At 64.7% G+C, this 16859-nt stretch overlaps 3 protein-coding genes across 9 annotated transcripts in view; all 3 read right to left on the bottom strand.

The window, feature by feature from the left end:
• Positions 1-1778: 1778 nt before the first annotated feature.
• On the bottom strand, positions 1779-3766 carry LOC309602260 (homeobox protein Nkx-6.3-like; the record flags this gene model as incomplete). The annotated part of the gene is made up of 3 exons (XM_082335661.1): positions 3337-3766; positions 2086-2255; positions 1779-2009 (listed from the first exon to the last, which is right to left on the bottom strand). Exons 1-3 carry the CDS (start codon positions 3716-3718, stop codon positions 1779-1781), a joined length of 783 nt encoding a protein of 260 aa, XP_082191787.1. The 5' UTR covers positions 3719-3766.
• A 957-nt stretch (positions 3767-4723) lies between these two features.
• Positions 4724-16859, bottom strand: part of LOC309603003 (ankyrin-1-like) — a 41041-nt gene continuing 28905 nt past the window's right edge. For 5 of the 7 annotated variants that reach the window (XM_082337253.1, XM_082337252.1, XM_082337255.1 and 2 more), the window contains 13 exons: positions 16643-16739; positions 16043-16271; positions 15765-15890; positions 15559-15678; positions 15256-15340; positions 14921-14995; positions 14218-14349; positions 13879-14025; positions 11647-12199; positions 10738-10996; positions 9336-9419; positions 8894-9061; positions 4724-7005 (listed from right to left, as the gene is read on the bottom strand). In XM_082337253.1, coding sequence (XP_082193379.1) covers positions 6979-7005; positions 8894-9061; positions 9336-9419; positions 10738-10996; positions 11647-12199; positions 13879-14025; positions 14218-14349; positions 14921-14995; positions 15256-15340; positions 15559-15678; positions 15765-15890; positions 16043-16271; positions 16643-16739 — 2102 coding nt within the window. In that variant the 3' untranslated portion in view covers positions 4724-6978. Of the gene's footprint in view, positions 7006-8481; positions 8604-8893; positions 9062-9335; positions 9420-10737; positions 10997-11646; positions 12200-13878; positions 14026-14217; positions 14350-14920; positions 14996-15255; positions 15341-15558; positions 15679-15764; positions 15891-16042; positions 16272-16642; positions 16740-16859 lie in introns of those variants that run through there. The other 2 variants (XM_082337258.1, XM_082337257.1) reach the window with 2 other exon arrangements.
• Positions 9426-10545, bottom strand: LOC309603005 (uncharacterized protein). The gene has a single exon (XM_082337261.1). It carries the CDS (start codon positions 9810-9812, stop codon positions 9450-9452), a length of 363 nt encoding a protein of 120 aa, XP_082193387.1. The 5' UTR covers positions 9813-10545; the 3' UTR covers positions 9426-9449.

Raw genomic sequence — 16859 nt, forward strand, 5'->3', positions numbered from 1 at the left:
CTGACGTGGCATCAGACAGGTGTTAAACTACTTAATCACTTTAAAATTGTTTTAATTTTCTGTTTTGTATTGATCTCCACAGCACCAATTAATCAGCTCACTGGACCAGGCAGTTAGTACATTAAAAATTGTCAGCCACGCTGGGCAGCTTAGAAAATGTCAAAAAAATATCCCGACAGCAGTCCCGCACTTCTCCCACCGTACGGAGCCTGCTCCTGCCGAGCGCTGGCTCTGCCCACGGACGGTGACGTGGCTCTCCCAGCCCTGCCACGGGGCCGGGGCGCGTGGGGCACGCAGCCGCCGCCGCAGCACTGTGCACCGCGCTGCCCGTGGGGCCTGGCCTCCCACGTTCTTGCAAAGGGTCCGTCCGCTCTGCTACCCTCTGGCATTTCTCCCATCGAGGCAGCAGAGGGGCTGCGTGGCTGAGGGGAAAGAGTTACGAGCCCCACGCTCGCTGCGGGGCTGGACGGGGACCTGCGGGAGGAGATCAGCCTTCCCTAAGCCCTGGGAAAGGGCTGCTGAGCGGTCAGGGCTCCCTGCAAAGTCACCCCAGTCCAGCACGTGGCAGAAAGCGACAGTTTGGAGAGGACTTGAAGCCAAATGTGGGTCTTGGGGCCCGGGCAGACGGTGACGGTCTGCAGCCCCGCACCACGGCTCCCCGCCACAAGGCTCGTGCTCAGGGCCGCTGCAAAGCCCCAGTGCTTCAGGGGCTTTGGCCATCCCCAGGGGTGGACTTGGCCACCGGCCTGTCCTCAGATGCTGCCTGCAGCCGCAGGGGAGGGCAGCTTGGGTTGCAACCCCCAGCACCTCCTCCGTGCCTGTGCCACGCTGCTAATCAGTCTATGATGGGCCGGCAGCACCTTATCTCCTATCGATTTCCTCCCAGGACACGGCCGGTCTGTTTGCTCACACCTGGCTGGCACTTAGTTGGCTCTTGGCTGAACAACTGCCGAGCTTGCCGGGCCCCCAGCAGCGGGCCTGGGCCAGCAGGAGCCCCTTTGGCATCCCGAGCGGCTGGGGACAGACGGCACCCACCACTGGCGTGCAAGAGCTGAGCCGCGGGGAGCCAGAGCAGGGGGCACGCGAACATGTGTGCACACACGTGTGCATGTGCGCAGCCCCCGCTGCACAGGGTGCAGCACGGGGGGAGGTCCACGAGGTTGGCAGCAAACACACCGGGGCTATTGACGCCGCATCAATCCTGCGGCCCCGACAGGTGAATGGGCTCTCACTCACACCGTTAAGATAAATGATATTTATTTGCTGCTAATAGGTTCCAACAAGAGGCCCCAAGGAGTGACTTTTGAACCAGCACCTCTTGCTGCCGGTGCACGCCCAAAGCAGGGAAAACCCTGGGAAACATCCCCCGGGCTGCCCTGCTCCCGTGGGCTCCTCCTGCCCCCCACACAGCACCACAGCCACGGCCCCTTCCCCTGCCTGGCACGCAGACCCTGCCCCGTGCGTGCTATCCCAGCCCCTTCTCCGGCCCAGCCTCAGGAGGGCACCCTGGACCGCACGCCCGCGAAGCAAGCGCTGGGACTTGGCTGGGGCTGGGACCTTTATTTCGTCAATGCTGACAGCACGGCCGCGCCTGACGCTGCCCACGCGTGCTGCTGCCAGCCCTGCGAGCCGTGATCCCTGGGCGGGAGCCACCAGGAGCGGGGCGGCAGCCGCCCCATCCCCGCAGCCGGGCGTCTGCTGGGGGGTCACCCCCCTGGCAAGAAGCAGGTGGCCAGGCCGGGTGCCCCATGGCCCAGAGGGGCGGGCTGTGCCAGCGCTCAGCCGCTGTGCGTGCCCAAGCCCAGCACCGAGAAGGCAGCGCGGTGCTTCCTCAGCAGCAGCCGGATCTTCTCGTCATCCGAGTCGGGGTCCAGGGGCTTGTTGTACTCGTCGTCCTCGGTCTCAGAGGCTGCCCGCTCTCCGCCAGAGCCCCCCGCCCGCTGCGAGGACGAGGAGGGCTCCAGGGCGCTCTTCTTCCTCCATTTGGTCCGTCGGTTCTGGAACCAGACCTGCCGCCCCACAGGAGCGGCTCGGTTAGCAGCCACCACACCACACACCCCGTGCCACGCGGGGACCCACACTCACCTTCACCTGGGACTCAGTCATGCCAAGGGAATAGGCCAGCCGTGCTCTCTCCGGACCCGCCAGGTACTTGGTCTGCTCAAAAGTCTTCTCCAGAGCGAAGATCTGGTGCCCCGTGAAGGTTGGGCGCGTGTGCTTCTTCTTATGGATGCTGTCGGCCAGGTGAGCAGGGGCTGCGGGAGAGGAGGAGGAGGGAGGTGGGTGAGCACCTGGTCTCTCTGCCGTGCACGGCTCTGGGCAGCTCTCCCCTTCCCGAACACGGCACCAGCACACCCACCAGCCCTCAGCGCCCACAGGGTCCCTCCACGCTGGCTCCCCTCCAAATTAAAACTGTATTCCGGCTTCAAGGCTTCAGCCCTGTCCCAGGAGGGCCGAGTTGTGTGGGCGCCACAGAGCCAGAGCCGGGCCGTGCACCTCCTGCTCGCAGACAGAGCTAATTTGTGGTGCTGAGAGGGGAAGGTTCTCAGCAGCAGTGCCTGACCCCAGAGCCACGCAGCACCGGGAACACCGTGCCCCCATGCCCCACACCTTGCAGGATGCATGACGGGAAGGCAGGCAGAGCTGGTCCGTTCGTAGCTGTGCCGGGAGCGGAGGGCCAAACTGGATGACCCCTCTGCTCCAAGAGCATCACCTGGAGAAGCGGGAAGGGGACCACGGCTGCAGGTGCTGAGCGGCTGCACCCAGCCCCTGGCCCAGAGCCTCCCGGGACTCCCCACGGCACAGGGGGTGCACCCATCCTGCCCACCCTCTGCCACGGCAGCAGCATGCTCTGCAATCCCCCTGCCAGCTCTCCACCAGGCAGGCAGCGCTGCCAGCCCCGGGCCAGCCATCCTGCCTGTCTCTGCCCCGAGCTGGCCTGGGCGCTGACCCCAGCGAGGCTGCCAGAGGGACGGGGGATCTCCGGGACGGTGGGCTCTGCCTGCCCTTGCCAGCTGTGGCTTGCCTGGGGGCTCAGCAAAGAGTGGGGCTAAGCAAGGAGTTAGGCTAAGCAAAGAGTTAATCTCTGCCGTTGGAGCTGCCCCTGCTCTTGAGCCGAAACCTCTGCGGCAGGTCGAGGTCCGGCCGTTCCCACCGTCCCGGGGCAGCCTGCAGGGTGACCAGCCATGCCTCGTGCAGGGCGATGGAGAAGCTGCGGCCTGGGCAGCTGCCCCACATCCCTGCCCCGGTGCCGATGGGTCGGGGCTCCGCGGGGTGCCCGCCGTCTGTGGCGCCCACCCCCCCGCCGCCCACCCGCCCCGGCCCCGCTGTACTTACGGCCGCCGCACTGCCGGCCGCCCCGCCAGTCTGGGGCCACCTCTGCCCAGCAGCTCCGGCCCCGTGGCAGGTACTCGCCGCCGGCCTTGGGGAGGGCCCCCACCTGGGGCCCGTAATAGACGCCCGGGGAGCTCAGTCCGTTAAATCCGCCTGCGTGGGGGTAGCCGGGGAGGAGGCTGCTGTTCGGCGCTGCCGCGGGCCGGCTGAGGATGTCGGAGATGCCGTGGGGGGTGCCGGCGGCCAGCTGGGCGCCAAGCCCGGGGGGGCCCAGCTTGTAGAAGGAGCTCTGCACCGAGTACTGGCAGACGGGCGCCTTGGCCTCGGGGAAGGGGCCCAGCGAGGGGCCGTTGAGCAGGAAGGTGCCCGGCAGGTTGGCGTCCATGGCTCTGGCACCGAGGCCGCCCTCAGAGCCCGGGGTGCAACGGCCGGCCCATCCCCACCGGCCCGGGGGCTACTGGGCCCCGGGGTCCGCCCTGGCCGGCGGGCACCCGGGTGGCCCTGGGACCCTGGCGGGCTGGCCGGGGGGCCACGTCCCGGGCGGGCAGGCGGCCACGGGCAGGGCCAGGGCGAGCGGCCCCGGCTGACCCCGCCGAGGCGGCACCGGCACCGGACACTCAACTTGGCTTGGGGAGAGCCAACATTTCTCTGATAAAGCTGAGGCCCATTAGAATACGGGGCGCCCATTGGCCGGGCGGCTGCAGGCGGCGCCTCCCATTGGCCGGCTCTCCGCGGCCGCGGCTGCCATTGGCTGCGGCGCGGGGCCAGCCCGGGATTGGCCCGGCCCAGACAAATTGCGCTTTGAAAGGCGGCGGCGGGGGGACGCGGCGGGCGCTGGACAGCGCCGGCGGGATCGGGGCGGGGCGGGGCGGGATAGGGTATGGGCTATGGGATAGGATAGGATATGGGATGTGGGATATGGGATGCGGGATGCGGGGCCGGGATGCGGGATGTGGGGCCGGGATGCGACAGGGCAGGGCGGGACGCGTGGCGGCGGGGCCGCTGGACAGCGCAGCCGGGATGCGGTGGGATGCGGAGCCGGGATGCAGCGGGATGCGGAGCCGGGATGCAGCGGGATGCGGGGCCGGGCCGGGCGAGGCTCCGGCGGGGCCCCGCGGCTGGGAGCCCCGCGCTGACGCCCTCCGCAGCAGCACGGGGCGCCGGTGGCAGCGGCCGGGCTGCTGTGGGATCAGCCCCCGGAGCTGCTCGGGGGCGCGGGCACGTTTCTGCAGCCTCCCCCAGGAATGGCGGGGCACAAGGAGCTGCCAGCCCCCGCCACTGCCCCTGCCCTCCTGGTGACGGGGTACGGGCAGAGGGGAACCCCTCCCGGCCACGCACCCCGCAGCCTCAGCCCCCCCCACACCCTCGGAAAAGCAGAGACGAGACACGGTCTGTGTTGGTTTCTTTATTAATTCATAGTCTGATAGCTGGTGTACAGGGAAATGATCTATACATCAGGGGCTAAGACAGGGAGATCCAAAAGGCTTGTTTCCATAACAATTAAAAAAAGGAAATAAAAGTAATTTTTAAAACTTCTAAAAAGCTTCTAGTGTGCAGACTGCAGCATTCTCTAGGCTCAATGTCGGGTGCAGCCTCCCCCTACCAGCCCTACGAGCAATCTGAGCGCAAAGCAATGTCACCGCAGGTGCCTGGCACGGCCGCAGCACAGCACATTCCCTAAGGCGTATACAAGGCCAAAGCACAGGACCCACACACAACTCTACAGTGATGCTACGGAGTCAGCTGTCGCAGTGGGTCTAGGGAGGTTATCGTACACAGCAAGGGTGATGGATGGAGAGTCCGTGCCTATATGGCTCAGCTTTGGGGTGGGGAAGGGGTTGCTCTGCTCTCCAAGGCTAAGCTGGGTCGTTTGCTTCGCTGCAGCCAGGCTTCTTCCTGACTGCAGGGGAGCCAGGGGCTTTCCCGGCAGATGCACACCCAATGCGAGACAGGGCTGCCCTGCCAGGGCCACCGGCCCGAAGCTGGAGGTGGGCTCGCTCGGCACGTGGCCGCAGGGAGCAAACCCGGGCCCTGCGAAACAGGTCCGTGGCCACCTCCAGGGGAAAGAGCAGGGGGTCCCCACACCACTGTGCTACAAAGACCAGGCCCCCACCTTGGTTAGGTAAAGGACAGAGTCGGGGACATGGGATTTACTGCCACTGCCTGCATCTGGCCCTCCTGGGGTCAAGTATCGTAGCAGATTCAACCTCCTGCCCCCCGCAGAGGTGCTGGGCAGCTCTGCCCGTCAGGGCTCTCCTGCTGGGGCGGCTGGCCCCGGGGCTGCCCTCGCTCCCGGGGTGGCCGCTTGGGCCAGGCCGCTGCAGCGGGGCCTTTCGCCTGGCCGAAGCGCAGCCACCAGGGGAGCAGCCCCCCGTGTCTCCGGGGTTGGTCCTGGGAGGGTCAGCATCCACGGGGTCGAGGGGCTATGCTCATTTGTGCCCTCGCAGGGGAGCCAGGGGACCCTGCAAAGCCCTTGCACGGGGTGCGTAGCGCAGGGCTGCTGGCTGCTGCCAGCTCCCGGCTCATCTCCTGAGCAGATATTGTGCTGAGTAGAGCTAGGCACGACCCCGCGTGTGGCACAAGCGTCCCCTGCTCTGTCTCACTACCCGCTCTCCCTGGGCCCCAAGCACCCCAGCGCAGGCCTACAGCTTCACGCCAGCTGGAGCCAGCACAAACTGGGGTTTGCACCATGGACAGGCCCGTGGGACTGCGCCTGTGGGCCCCTCTCTTCAGGCCAGGAAGGGACCAGGCTCGGGCGCAGGGGCACCGGGCAGGGGCAGTCTGCTGCCCTTCTCCTCCTACAGCCTCCCAGCTCCGTTCACCAGAGCTGCTCACGTACTCCAAAGGTTTTTGCCCGTCCTGCAGCCTGAAGAGGTATTTGGGAGCGGAGCTGTTAGTGCTTTGTACATACTGCTAGAGTGTCCCTAGGGGTTTGCATAGTATTTATTGGTTCATATACACAAGGCTGATTGCTGTACAGTTTACACTTTCAACACAAGCAACGAGCTCAGTGCTCAGCCCAGAGCCCTGCCCTGGAGGAAGACGTTGCACGTGCTGGGGAGAGGAAGGGCAGCCCTGCACCGGCCCCCCTGCCCAGGGCAGTTGTGCTCCCTGCAACCCGCCTCTCGCACACCTCCTGGCAACTGCTGCCCTCCCCGTAACCCAGCACTCACTGAGAGGGATGAGAAGCGAGTCCAGCAGAGGCAGCAGGGGCGATGGGGGGTCGAGCCCCTCTCCTTCCACGGCGAGCAGCGCCGTGCTGCCCCAGCTTCCCTCTTGCAGCTGGAGCACGGGCGTGGGGATGCATTTACACACGCAAATGCGCAAGGATGGAGTCTCCTTCCCTCTCGTTCTCTGCCAGTCCGGCTCTTGCCTCCCAGAGGAGCTGAGAGGATGCCCCGGTGCGTGCTGCTGTCTCTGGGCTCCTGGCAGCAGCGGGGCAGGGACGGAGGCCCCTCCGTCAGTTTTAAGTACTGTAGCTCATGCGTCTTGCAGTCAGTCAGTCATGCGGATAGGACGGTAAGTATGTCTCATACAGAAATCATGCCATTAGCCTATAGAAACATGTACAGCCAGCCCTGCTCCCCTCCACTCTCTGCTTTCCTCTCCTCTCTTCTCAGGTATGTGTCAGAACGTGTGTGGAGTTCAGTGGTTTGGTGTTGAGGTGAGATCCTGGAGAAACACAGAGAGAGGCAGAGAGGGGGTTACCAGGCATCATGGTGGCACAGCCAGGAGAAAGGGGGGGGGCAGCCAGGTACGTGGCAGTCCCGGCCCCTTCTGCACCCCGTGTTTGTCCCACACGCACCCATCCTGCCCAGCTACCGCAAGCCAAGTTTTGGGGGGTGCCAGGGGGGAAGACCCCACACGTTCCTAATGCACACCCTGGGCCGCTTTTGCACGCTACGGAAAACAGCGAGAGCAAAGCAGCAGGAGCACTGCCCCAGAGAGACGCAGACCCAGGGACTGTCTGGGGCAACACAGTGGAGACAGGAGGGAAAGGAAGGACAGACAGACATAGCCTTGCATGTGCAGCAGAGACCAGAGGACCGACCGCCCCTGCCTGGCAGCTCCTCCCCGGCGCAGGCAGCGCCTGGCAGCTGGGCAGCGTGCACGCAGCACCTTCCCCCAAGGGCTGCGCTGCCGGCCCAGCATCGAGCGGGCAGAGAACAACGATGCAGCTGGGCCCAAGTGTGCTGTGCCGAGCACCCTGCCTTCAGCCTGGTCTCGTCCCACCCAACAGGGAAGGCAGGGGGCAGGGGATGCACAAGACTCAAGGGATGATCCAGTGCTCACGCTGAGGATCAATGGAAGGAATGTCCTGGGCCAAAGACAGGTCCCCTGCCCTCAACCCCCACAAGCAGCATGTTCCTGCACCCCGCCACTCCTGCTGCCCTGACGGCCACCAGCAGCGTCCTGCCACGGCCTGCACCCCCTTTCCTGGCCACAGGAGCTTCAGCAGACCTCACTGCCGCGCTCTCGTGCCACGGTGCGCGGCCGGCCGTGGCAGCCGCTCGCACCTCCCAGCAGGAACGCCGAGAGCAGAGGCAGCAGGCCGTGGCCCAGGAGCACTGCGACACCCCTCATCTGGCTCGGGGCGCTGCCGGTGCCCGGCTGCACCCCGTGGCAAGGGGAGGCAGGGGCACCAGGCTCCAAGGGCTGGTCTCGTCTGCCACGAGGCTGCATAATTAGTGCTGATGGATGAAGGGGACAGCTCTGCTCGGACCCCATGCAAATGCTATCCACTCCCTGAAGCAGTTTTGGACAAAAAATACCCCTCTGCTGCAGCCCAGCATAACCAGGAGTAACAGCCCCGTGGCCCTGTCACCGGGGACCGTTACCCTGAGCACCCAGGGTGCTGTGACCGCAGTAGCAGCCCCTGTGCTGGGCCAGCCTCTGCGCCAGCAGCTGGCAGAGCGGGGCACCCCGTGCCCATTGCAGCCAGGCCCTGGGCCCAGGAGCGTCTTAGCAGCAGGGGCACGCCGCTGCCCACCCTCAGAACTTTGCTGCAGCGCAGCAACCCCTCTCTGCAGGCCAAGGGCTGGGCACAGCCCTGTTACACTTTCCCCAGGAGGATGTGCATGACCAGCAGCTCGGTGCAGGCAGCGGCATGGGGAACTGGGATAGAAGGAAGAGCAAAGGTGGGGTTACCTCAAAAGAGGCCATTTGAGGGGTCACTGCTTCCCCCTTTTCAGGCTGGCTCGTTTCACTATCTGAGCCCCCATCCTGCCCCCGGAGACCTCCGGTTTCGGGACACGCACTCGCACCTCCTCCTGAGGAAGCCGCAGGGGCAGGAAGCAGGACATCACCCCGGCGAACAGACAGACATAGAGAAGAGGACAGGAGAGGGAAAGGCAGAGTCAGTTGGCAGAAGACACTGAGCAAGACGACTGGTGCAGTGGGCAAGAGCTGCCCCTGGAAGCCTTAGAGGGGAAACAGGAGAGGAAAGCAGGGCAGAGGAAAGGATAGAGGGTGGCAGAGTCCCAGAGCTCACGAGTCCTGCAGAGACGGTGCTGGCCCCAGGCAGGGTGCCTGCAAGGCAGGGCTATAAGCCACACTGTACCTTGGCCCCCAGGCTGTCCCGGTGCAGGATGGAGTATTTCATTAAGTGATTGTCCTCAGCCTCCAGGTCTTGGGGCTCCTGCAGGGAGCCCTCCAGGATCAGCTCCTCCTGCTCCTGCCTGTGATCCGTGTCACCGGGGCCCAGCTGACGCACCACCTTCCGGATGACCTGCGGAGACCCGCAGAGCTGGGCATCACAGCTAGCCCCCAGGCACCATGCCTCCCTCCTCGCCCAGCCTGGCCCTGAACCACATGTGGCGTGCAGCCTCTGTCCCCTGCGCAGGGTCTGGCCGGAGAAGTGCCGTGACCGTAACCGAAGACGGTGGGACGCGGGTGCCCTGCACGGGCCCCTGGGCTGCAGGGAGAAGCAGGGCAGCCAGGCAGAGGGGACAGGAGAAAGGCTGCGGCGCACCCTTGCCCACACCATGCCCTTGATCGCTCACCTTCTTGGTGATGATATTGCCTTGATCATCTGTGAACTGCTCCTCAGTCACCTGCTCTCCAGGGAGATGAAAGCCTTCGTTTCCCTGCAGCAACAGGAGGGACATCAGGGCATTTCAGGGGGGTGAGGGGAGCCCCTTTGCAGGCAGAACAGTACACCTGCCATGCACCCCACAGCCTCCGTCTCCCACCCTGCCCCGTCCCTTCACTGCTCTCCTCTGCGTCTGCCCCGGGGCTGGTCTCAGCTCCCTGCTCATTACCTTCACAAGGACACGCCGGCGGACGACCCTGGTGGAGAGAGCCTCCTCGTCGTCCGCCAGCCCCAGGCTCTCCCCGAGCTCCTTGTCCAGCTCGCGGTGGGCGTGTTTGAGCAGAAAGCGGACAGAGCCCCTGACGATGTGCATGACGTTCTGGCAGCTGACCAGGAAGAAGGCCAGCAGCACCAGGGCGATCAGCAACTGGGCCAGGAAAGCCCACATTCTGCCTCGGCGCGTGCAGCCGCACGCGTGCCCCGCGGGTCTGAGCCCGCCGCTCAGAGCCCGGCCATGCTATTCGGCTGGGACGGGCAAAGCCCCCGGGGCAGGAGCAGCCCTGCGGGTCTGCAGCCTGGCCGGCGCGGTGCCCTGGCTCTGCGGGAGGACTGCTGTAACCCTAGCTGCCGCAGCTCAGCTGGCCGTGGGCGGTGAGAAGGGAGCGGGCAGGTGGGGCGTCCTTTGCGCTCACAGCTTCTGTCAAAGTCATGGGGCCAGGACTGCGACAGCACCACCCGTCCCCAGCCAGGCAGTAACCGGGACAGCCCTGTCCCCCTTCTCCGTCGGCTCGCCAACAACCTGTCTTCCTGGCTTTGGTGGGAGGGCAGCGTGCAGTCCCCCGTCACGGGACAAATGAAGCCCCGGGCAGGAGCCACGGGTTCAAGGCGTCACTGGAATTGCGTGTGACTCGGGAGACACGCGCTGCAGAGCTGCGCAACCACCTGCGAGCACGGCCGTGCTGCCGGGATGGCTGTGCGTGCCCTGGCCAGGGAAAGGTGCTTGCCCTCACCTTGTACCTGCCGGCTCCGTGTGGCCGTGGCAGGATGCCCACCACCCAGCCTGGCCCCCAGACCAGCTCTATTTCTGGCTTCAGCAGGCTGTTGGGCCAGCAGCCAGGGCAGATACTCAATAAGGAAGCAGGCAGGGAGGCTGGCTGGGTTATAAATGGAGGGCAAGAGCTCAGGTATCAAGCACAGCAGGCTATTCTGGGCCCAGAGGCACCCCCAGGGGCAGGGGCCAGGAAGCGTGCCAGGAGACTTGTGCCTCTGCTAGCACCCGGTCTGCCCGGCTGGCCGTGTGGCAGGCTCAGGAAAGGGCTGTCCATAGGGTCTCCACCTCCTGCGGGGCTGGGCACCCCTGCTCTTACCCTCACCTGCCCAAAGAAGCGGCTGTCTGCCTCCTCCTGCCAGCCGCCCGTGGGGTGCTGGGGCTGCCAGTCGCTGTCCTCTGCGGAGCTGACCCGCATCAGCTCCACGGCTGGCACCAGGACCTGCTCTTGCTCCTGGCCCTGTGCCCCGGAGGCCGTGGTGTGCATCGGGAGCAGCCTTCGGGTGACCCCCTCCTGCCAGGAGCCCGCTGTCAGGTCCTGTAGGCAGGAGATAAAGGAGCCTTCTGCATTCCAGTCCCTCAGCCTGGGCACCGGAGAGGGACAGGGACAGGGAGAGAGAGACAGAGAGAGAGAGGCAGTCAGCTTTGCCGTGGAGTGCTGCACCCTAAGCACCAGCCTACCTCCGGCGGGCACGCCGGCGCAGCCTGCACCCCGCCAGGCGCTGGGCTCCCCGGCTCATGGCACTGCCGGGCGCCCGGCACAAGCAGCACAAAACGCAGATGCACAAAGGGCACAGGCCTCCTCCCTGCCACGCTCCCTGCCCACCCCACAGCCTCGCGGCCCGGCTGTGAGGGTCTAAGGCAACACTGTGGAGCATTGCTGGGCTCTGCCAGGGACACCTCACGGGACCAGCGCCACTGGGAACGCAGGAGGACGCAGCCCAGGCTGAGATGGCTGCGGTAAGCACAACCTACATGCAGGGCCTGGCTGTCTGCCTGGGGTCCCTCCCAGGTGCTCTGCAAGGAGCCCCCCAGAGCATCTCCAGAGAGGTGCAAGGCACCGGGACCAAGCCACTGCTCTGTCTGCCAGGGATGCCCGGGCTCCAGAGCCGGAGACCAGCAGAGAAGCAAGCAAAGCTGGGAGATTATAGCAGCCGGCTCAGCACAGGGCAATAGCTGGCGAAGCAGTTCTGCTCCCCTCCCACGGCCACCCCGGCGCCCCAGGCTGCAGTACCTGTCTGCGCTCTTCTCCATGACGTGGCTAACGGTAGGTGACGCCGTGATCCTGGCTTGCACCTTCTGCTGAACTGAAACAAAAGAGACTTCACTCTCCGGGTCCTGCTCCCCGGTCCCTGGCTGGCGATCACCGGCTGGCATCTTCCCCTCTGGCCTCTGCCCCTCCTCCTGCTCTAGAAGGTCAATCAGGCCATTCATGGCATCTGAGTCCACTGTGTCATCCTCAACCAGGTCCATAGAGCCCATGGGGTCTGGGCCATGCACGTCTGCTAGAAGCTGCCCCGGGAACCGGCCTTCGCTTGTGGCGTCCGAGTCCTCGGCCTTGCTGCACTCCAGAGAGGAGTCCTCAGCAGTCACCAGCGAGGGGGTGAGCCCCGAGGACCACACCTGCATGTCGGACATCTCCATCAGGGCGTCCTGCTCGGTGGCAGCCATGGGGATAGCATCCATGATGGCCACCTCATTCCAGTACTGGTCGGCACGCAGCGGGGATGGCAGCGTGTAATGCAGGGAGGCGGGGGACAGCAGCTCGTCCTGCAGCGAAGCGTAACCTATATGGGCAGACAGAGGCGACATCTCCAGCAGCCGTCTCACGCACACACAAGCACAGTGGGGCGAGAAGGGAAACAGCCTCTGGGAGGGTGCCTGCCCCAAGGACAGCAATGGCCATGCCACAGACCCCAGTGGCTGGGCTGAGCAGGGCTGCGCTCACAGCAGCGGCTGCCTTTGCACGGTCCCTGCAAGTGCTGCCGTGCTGCCCTTCGAGTCCTGGGGCTGGTTCGGGCAGGCCCTGGGGCTGCCCGCTCCCCGCGGGGATGACTAGCCTGGGGTCCACACGATGCCCCATCCACACTGCAGGACACAGTGCCCTCCTTGCTACCCTGCTCCATCAGCCCCCGGATCCCTGCCCACAGCCCCCATCCAGCATCAGCTGGCTGACGGTCAGCCTGGAGTTCGGGTGGCCAAGTCTGGCAGGCACTGACTCCCAAAGTCCACCCCTCTCCACAGCACAGAGAAGCAGGCTGGAAGTAGTTCCATGAGCAGGGAAGCATGGCCCTGGTACATGTCATGCAACCCCAAGGCCCTGCGGGATGCAGCCAGGGCCCTACAACCCTGTTGGTCTCGCCGGGGCTACAAGCAATTGTCACGTCCTCATCAGCCAGGGCCACGTGCACAGCCCAGGCACACCGATACGGACTACAGCCAAGCCAGGCACTCCCACCCATGCAGGTGGCTTTACTCAGCCTTTTTCAGCTCTGAGCCACTAGCCCTCCTTTTCCACCCCCAGAGATCAGCAGAGAACCTGTTCTGCTCCCCAGGCAGCCAGGGGTTGCTAGCCACAGCTGAGGCATGGGGGACAGCTGGGACCCCCGGCAGAGAAAGGGCACCTCTCCCCTGTGCAGGTGCCTGGCCAGGGGCAAGCAGTGCAGGGCCAGCGAGGGAAGGAGCGCGGGGCAGTGCAGGAGGAGAAGGCCTGGGGTGGCCGCCTGCAAGCACGACAGCCATGAGAGGGGCAGTCCCCGGTGAACATGCAGTCGCTGGAGCAGGACGCGGCTCCCGGCGGCCTCAGCTGAGGTGGAGACAGTGGAGACAGGCAGTGGAGGAAGATGAGAGAAGGAGAGGCCAGGAGGAGCTCAGAGGCAAGAGGTGACAAGAAGTGACCCACAGGAGTGCCCGCACCTGACGGTGCTAGGTGGCATGTTTGAGAAAGCAGAACAAGGGGAGAGACAGAGAGGGAGAGAGCGATGAGCCAGTGCTGCACGGGCAGTGCCCCGGTGCAGGGCTGCAGCAGCACCAAGCCCTGTCCCTGCCCGGCGCGCCAGCTCCCCAGCAGCACACGCTGCGGCTGGCTCTGTCCCCAGGCCCAGGGACGCTCTGCCTGGGAGCCAGCCCGAGCGCACCGCCGCAGCCGGACAGCCAGGACGCTGTGAGCCCCCCGGCCACGGCTCAGCTGGCACAGCCAGAGGCACCTCTCACTGGCATGTCGGGATAAGGAACGTGTGTCCACCCCACCTGGGGAGCTTCTGAGAAAGCAGTATGGCAGGGCCAAGCTTCCTGCAGCACAAGCCCAGGTGAAGAGGCCACGTGTGTGTCGGCAACACCTTGTGCCCACTGAGCTCCCAGCGGGCCACTGGCGCACCCTGGTCAGGCCAGATACCAGCCCCGATCTGTCTGCATGGACTCTGTCCCCGGGGCCCTCCTGCAGCCCCTGCCAGAAGCCGGGACTCACCATTCATCTGGGACGGCGAGAGGGAGTAGTCTCTGTCCATGTAGCGCCAGCTGCCCTTCAGGCTGCGGCTCTGCCGGCCGGAGCCCTCCAGCGTGTTGACAATCTCACTGCGGTCAATGTTTCTCAGCGCCGTGTACAGACTCTCGACTGCAGGGGGAAGCCAGTGTCAGCAAACTGGTCACTGGGGGAACACAGCCATGCCCCAGCACCCTCCGGGTGGGCAAATGCGCATGAACCAGTGACGTAAAGCCAGCCAGCGACCCCCGAGCATGCACACGCTGCTCTGCACAGCCAGCCCTGCCACCTCCGCGCCTGTAACAGGGCACTGCAGATACTCACTCTTGACACTCTTGCCCTCGCGGCTGACCCAGAGGTTGAGTAAGGCTAGGCTCTGCTCCAGCAGGGAGTTGGGGTTCTCCCCACGTATCCTGTTGATGTCATCCACCCCAAACTGCAGCTCACGTGCCAGCTCTGCGGGAGACACCACATCTCAGCATCACACCCTCCGGCGCCCACCACCAGCCCCCGAGCCAGAAAGACTAGGGATGTTGTGAAGGGCTCAGCCAGAGCCAGCACAGAATCCCCCACCTCAGGTACAACTGAACACGGCAGAACATGCAGGAGCAGGAGCTGGGACAGGCAGAGGTTGAAGCCCCTCTGCCCAGGCTGGCTGTGACCAGCGTAGCAGTGTCTCATGCTAAGGAGAAGCACGGATACTGCCGTTGGGTGTGTGGCTGCAACGACAGCAGCGATACGTACAAGACGGAACAAAACCCTAGCCTGGTATCTGTGCAAGTGAATGCATGCACAGCTGCAAGAAGGTTCACTTCAGTGCCACGGTATGCTCACAGTTTAGCACAAGAGCTGGGAGGCAAGGCCAGCCTGCCAGAGGAGCTAGTGCGGACTGCATGCATACCAACTGCATCAGGACCCAGCTCCCTGGACAGTGTAAAGCACATGCACTCCGCCCTGCAGCACGTTTCCAGCCTTCCTAAGTGCCAGCTTTCCGAGGAGTGGTGTGCATCCTCAGGTGTGGACTCACCGGCCCAGCTGAGGCCCAGCTGTTCTGCTATGTCGACCATCTTCTGGTCTGCCTTGTCCGTGCTGCTCAGAGAGCCTGGAGGAGAAGAGGGAGTCACAGCTTCAGCTGCGCAGGGCCCTGCACCAGGGTGGAGAGGGGAAAGGGGTGCTGGCTGGGGGGGTCCCGCAGCCCCGTAGGCACGGCACTGCCCTGCAGGCAGGACCAAGGAAACCCTCAGGGACAGGGAAGCTGCCACGAGCACGAGTACGACAGGGTCAGCCCAGCCTTTCCACCGGGCTTGGGCACCCCAAGCACAGGTGGTGAGCAGGCTTGAACAGTCCCAGCAGGCTGCGTACCAAAACTGGTCTCGCTTAGGATGCTGTATCGCTCCCGCAGAGACAATGGCGTCAGTGTCCTCCTCCGCTCCTCACTGCCGCTTCCCTGTGAGAGTGGGGACAAATCAAGGGGTCGCCAGCTTGAAAAGAGGGCAGCAGCTCTGCCCTGGCACCGCTGCTTTTCCCGCAGCCCCAGGGCGGCACGGCGTGGCCACGTGGAGCAGCTGAGGAAGAAAAGCTGACAGCAAGGGCTGTCTCCTGCACCTGGGAAAGGGATGGGTCCCCACCACCCCCTCCCAGAGGTGCCAGAGACCCAGCACTGACCTTGGTGCAGGGTGGGATGCTGATGTTCAGGTGGCAGAGCACATGCTGGAGGTCCTCATATTTCATGGCCTTGCGCAAGAAAGACAGGGAGCCGCTGGCTTCCCGGCTGCTGTCCCGAACCTGAGCACCGAGAGCCCGGTTAGGTGGCCTGGCACAGGGCCGGCACAGGGGCCTCAACACAGCCCAGCCCCGCACCCTGCCGTTACCTTGATGGGGATGGCGAGACGATTCTCCCGGAAGGACTGGAAGAGGAAGGTGCGGGGCTGAGTGGCCTTCTTGACAGGCACCAGGTTCCCTGAGAGCTCCACGTGCAAAGGCATCCCCTCCACCACCTGGCAGAGAGCAGAAAACAGGCTCAGTCCCTGTGCAGAGCTGCTTCTCCTGCCCCTGGACTCTCCTCCCTGGGCCAGGGCCAGGCATCAGTCTCCTCTGGCTTGGGCAGCCTTCTCCCTGCTGCCCCCCACGCATGCTGCTGGGGACAAACCTCAATGTCCCTGCTGCGGGCCACCTCGGTGAAGTTTTCATGCTGCTCTAAAGTCTTGTCAACCTTGTCGTCAGTCATACAGTAGCAGCGCAGCCGGCCTTCCCGTGCATCATTCATCTTGGCAAACACCACGAATTTGGCCATGTAGGGCACGGCCGTCAGCTCCTGGTACAGCATTGTGGCAAAGTGCACGGCCTCGGCTGTGCGCGGGCAGTCGGCCAGCCAGAACCTGCGGGAGGGCTGGGTCGGGGTGCTGCCGGGCACATTCCCCAGGGGCACCAGGAGAGCTGCCCCCCCCAACAGCAAACTGCACCACAGAGGGTGCCCCAGGAGCTCTGGGTACAGGAGCAGCCCCATCCGTGATGGGGACCCACCCAAGCACAAGGAACGGCCCCTTCCCTCTGCACCCCCAGTGTTTCTGACACGTGCCGAGGCAGCGTGGGGGTCTCAAGGCTGGAGGCAACTGCCCTGCACGTGGGAATGGGGCAGCACCACAACGAGCACAGGGGCAGGAGGCTCCTCCTGGTCCAGGCTGCACCCCAAGACAGCCCGAGGAGCAGCAGATGTCCCCAGATGAGCACACGCTTGCCCAGGACTCACCTGGCAGACACATTGGTGGTAAAGTTAGCACACTCATTTTCATAGGACAGCTTCGTGGTGCCTGTTATGTCTTCCCACTGGGCTTGGGCTGTCCCTCCTGCAGCAGAAAGCAAGGGTGAGCACCCTGCCTTTCCATAAGCCTGGGGTCTGCATCCCCCAGGCATCGCTCTCTCCACTGCCGTGCCCTGTCCTTAGCTGCCAGGAGCTGCATCCCGCT

The sequence above is a fragment of the Platalea leucorodia genome (genome assembly GCF_965183815.1).
Source record: "Platalea leucorodia genome assembly, chromosome: Z".
In the NCBI taxonomy this organism is placed as follows: Eukaryota; Metazoa; Chordata; class Aves; order Pelecaniformes; family Threskiornithidae; genus Platalea; species Platalea leucorodia.

Bases quoted from the DNA above. Each gene is read 5' to 3' on its own strand.
- LOC309603005 (XM_082337261.1), bottom strand. From the start codon at position 9,812: ATGTGGGCTTTCCTGGCCCAGTTGCTGATCGCCCTGGTGCTGCTGGCC.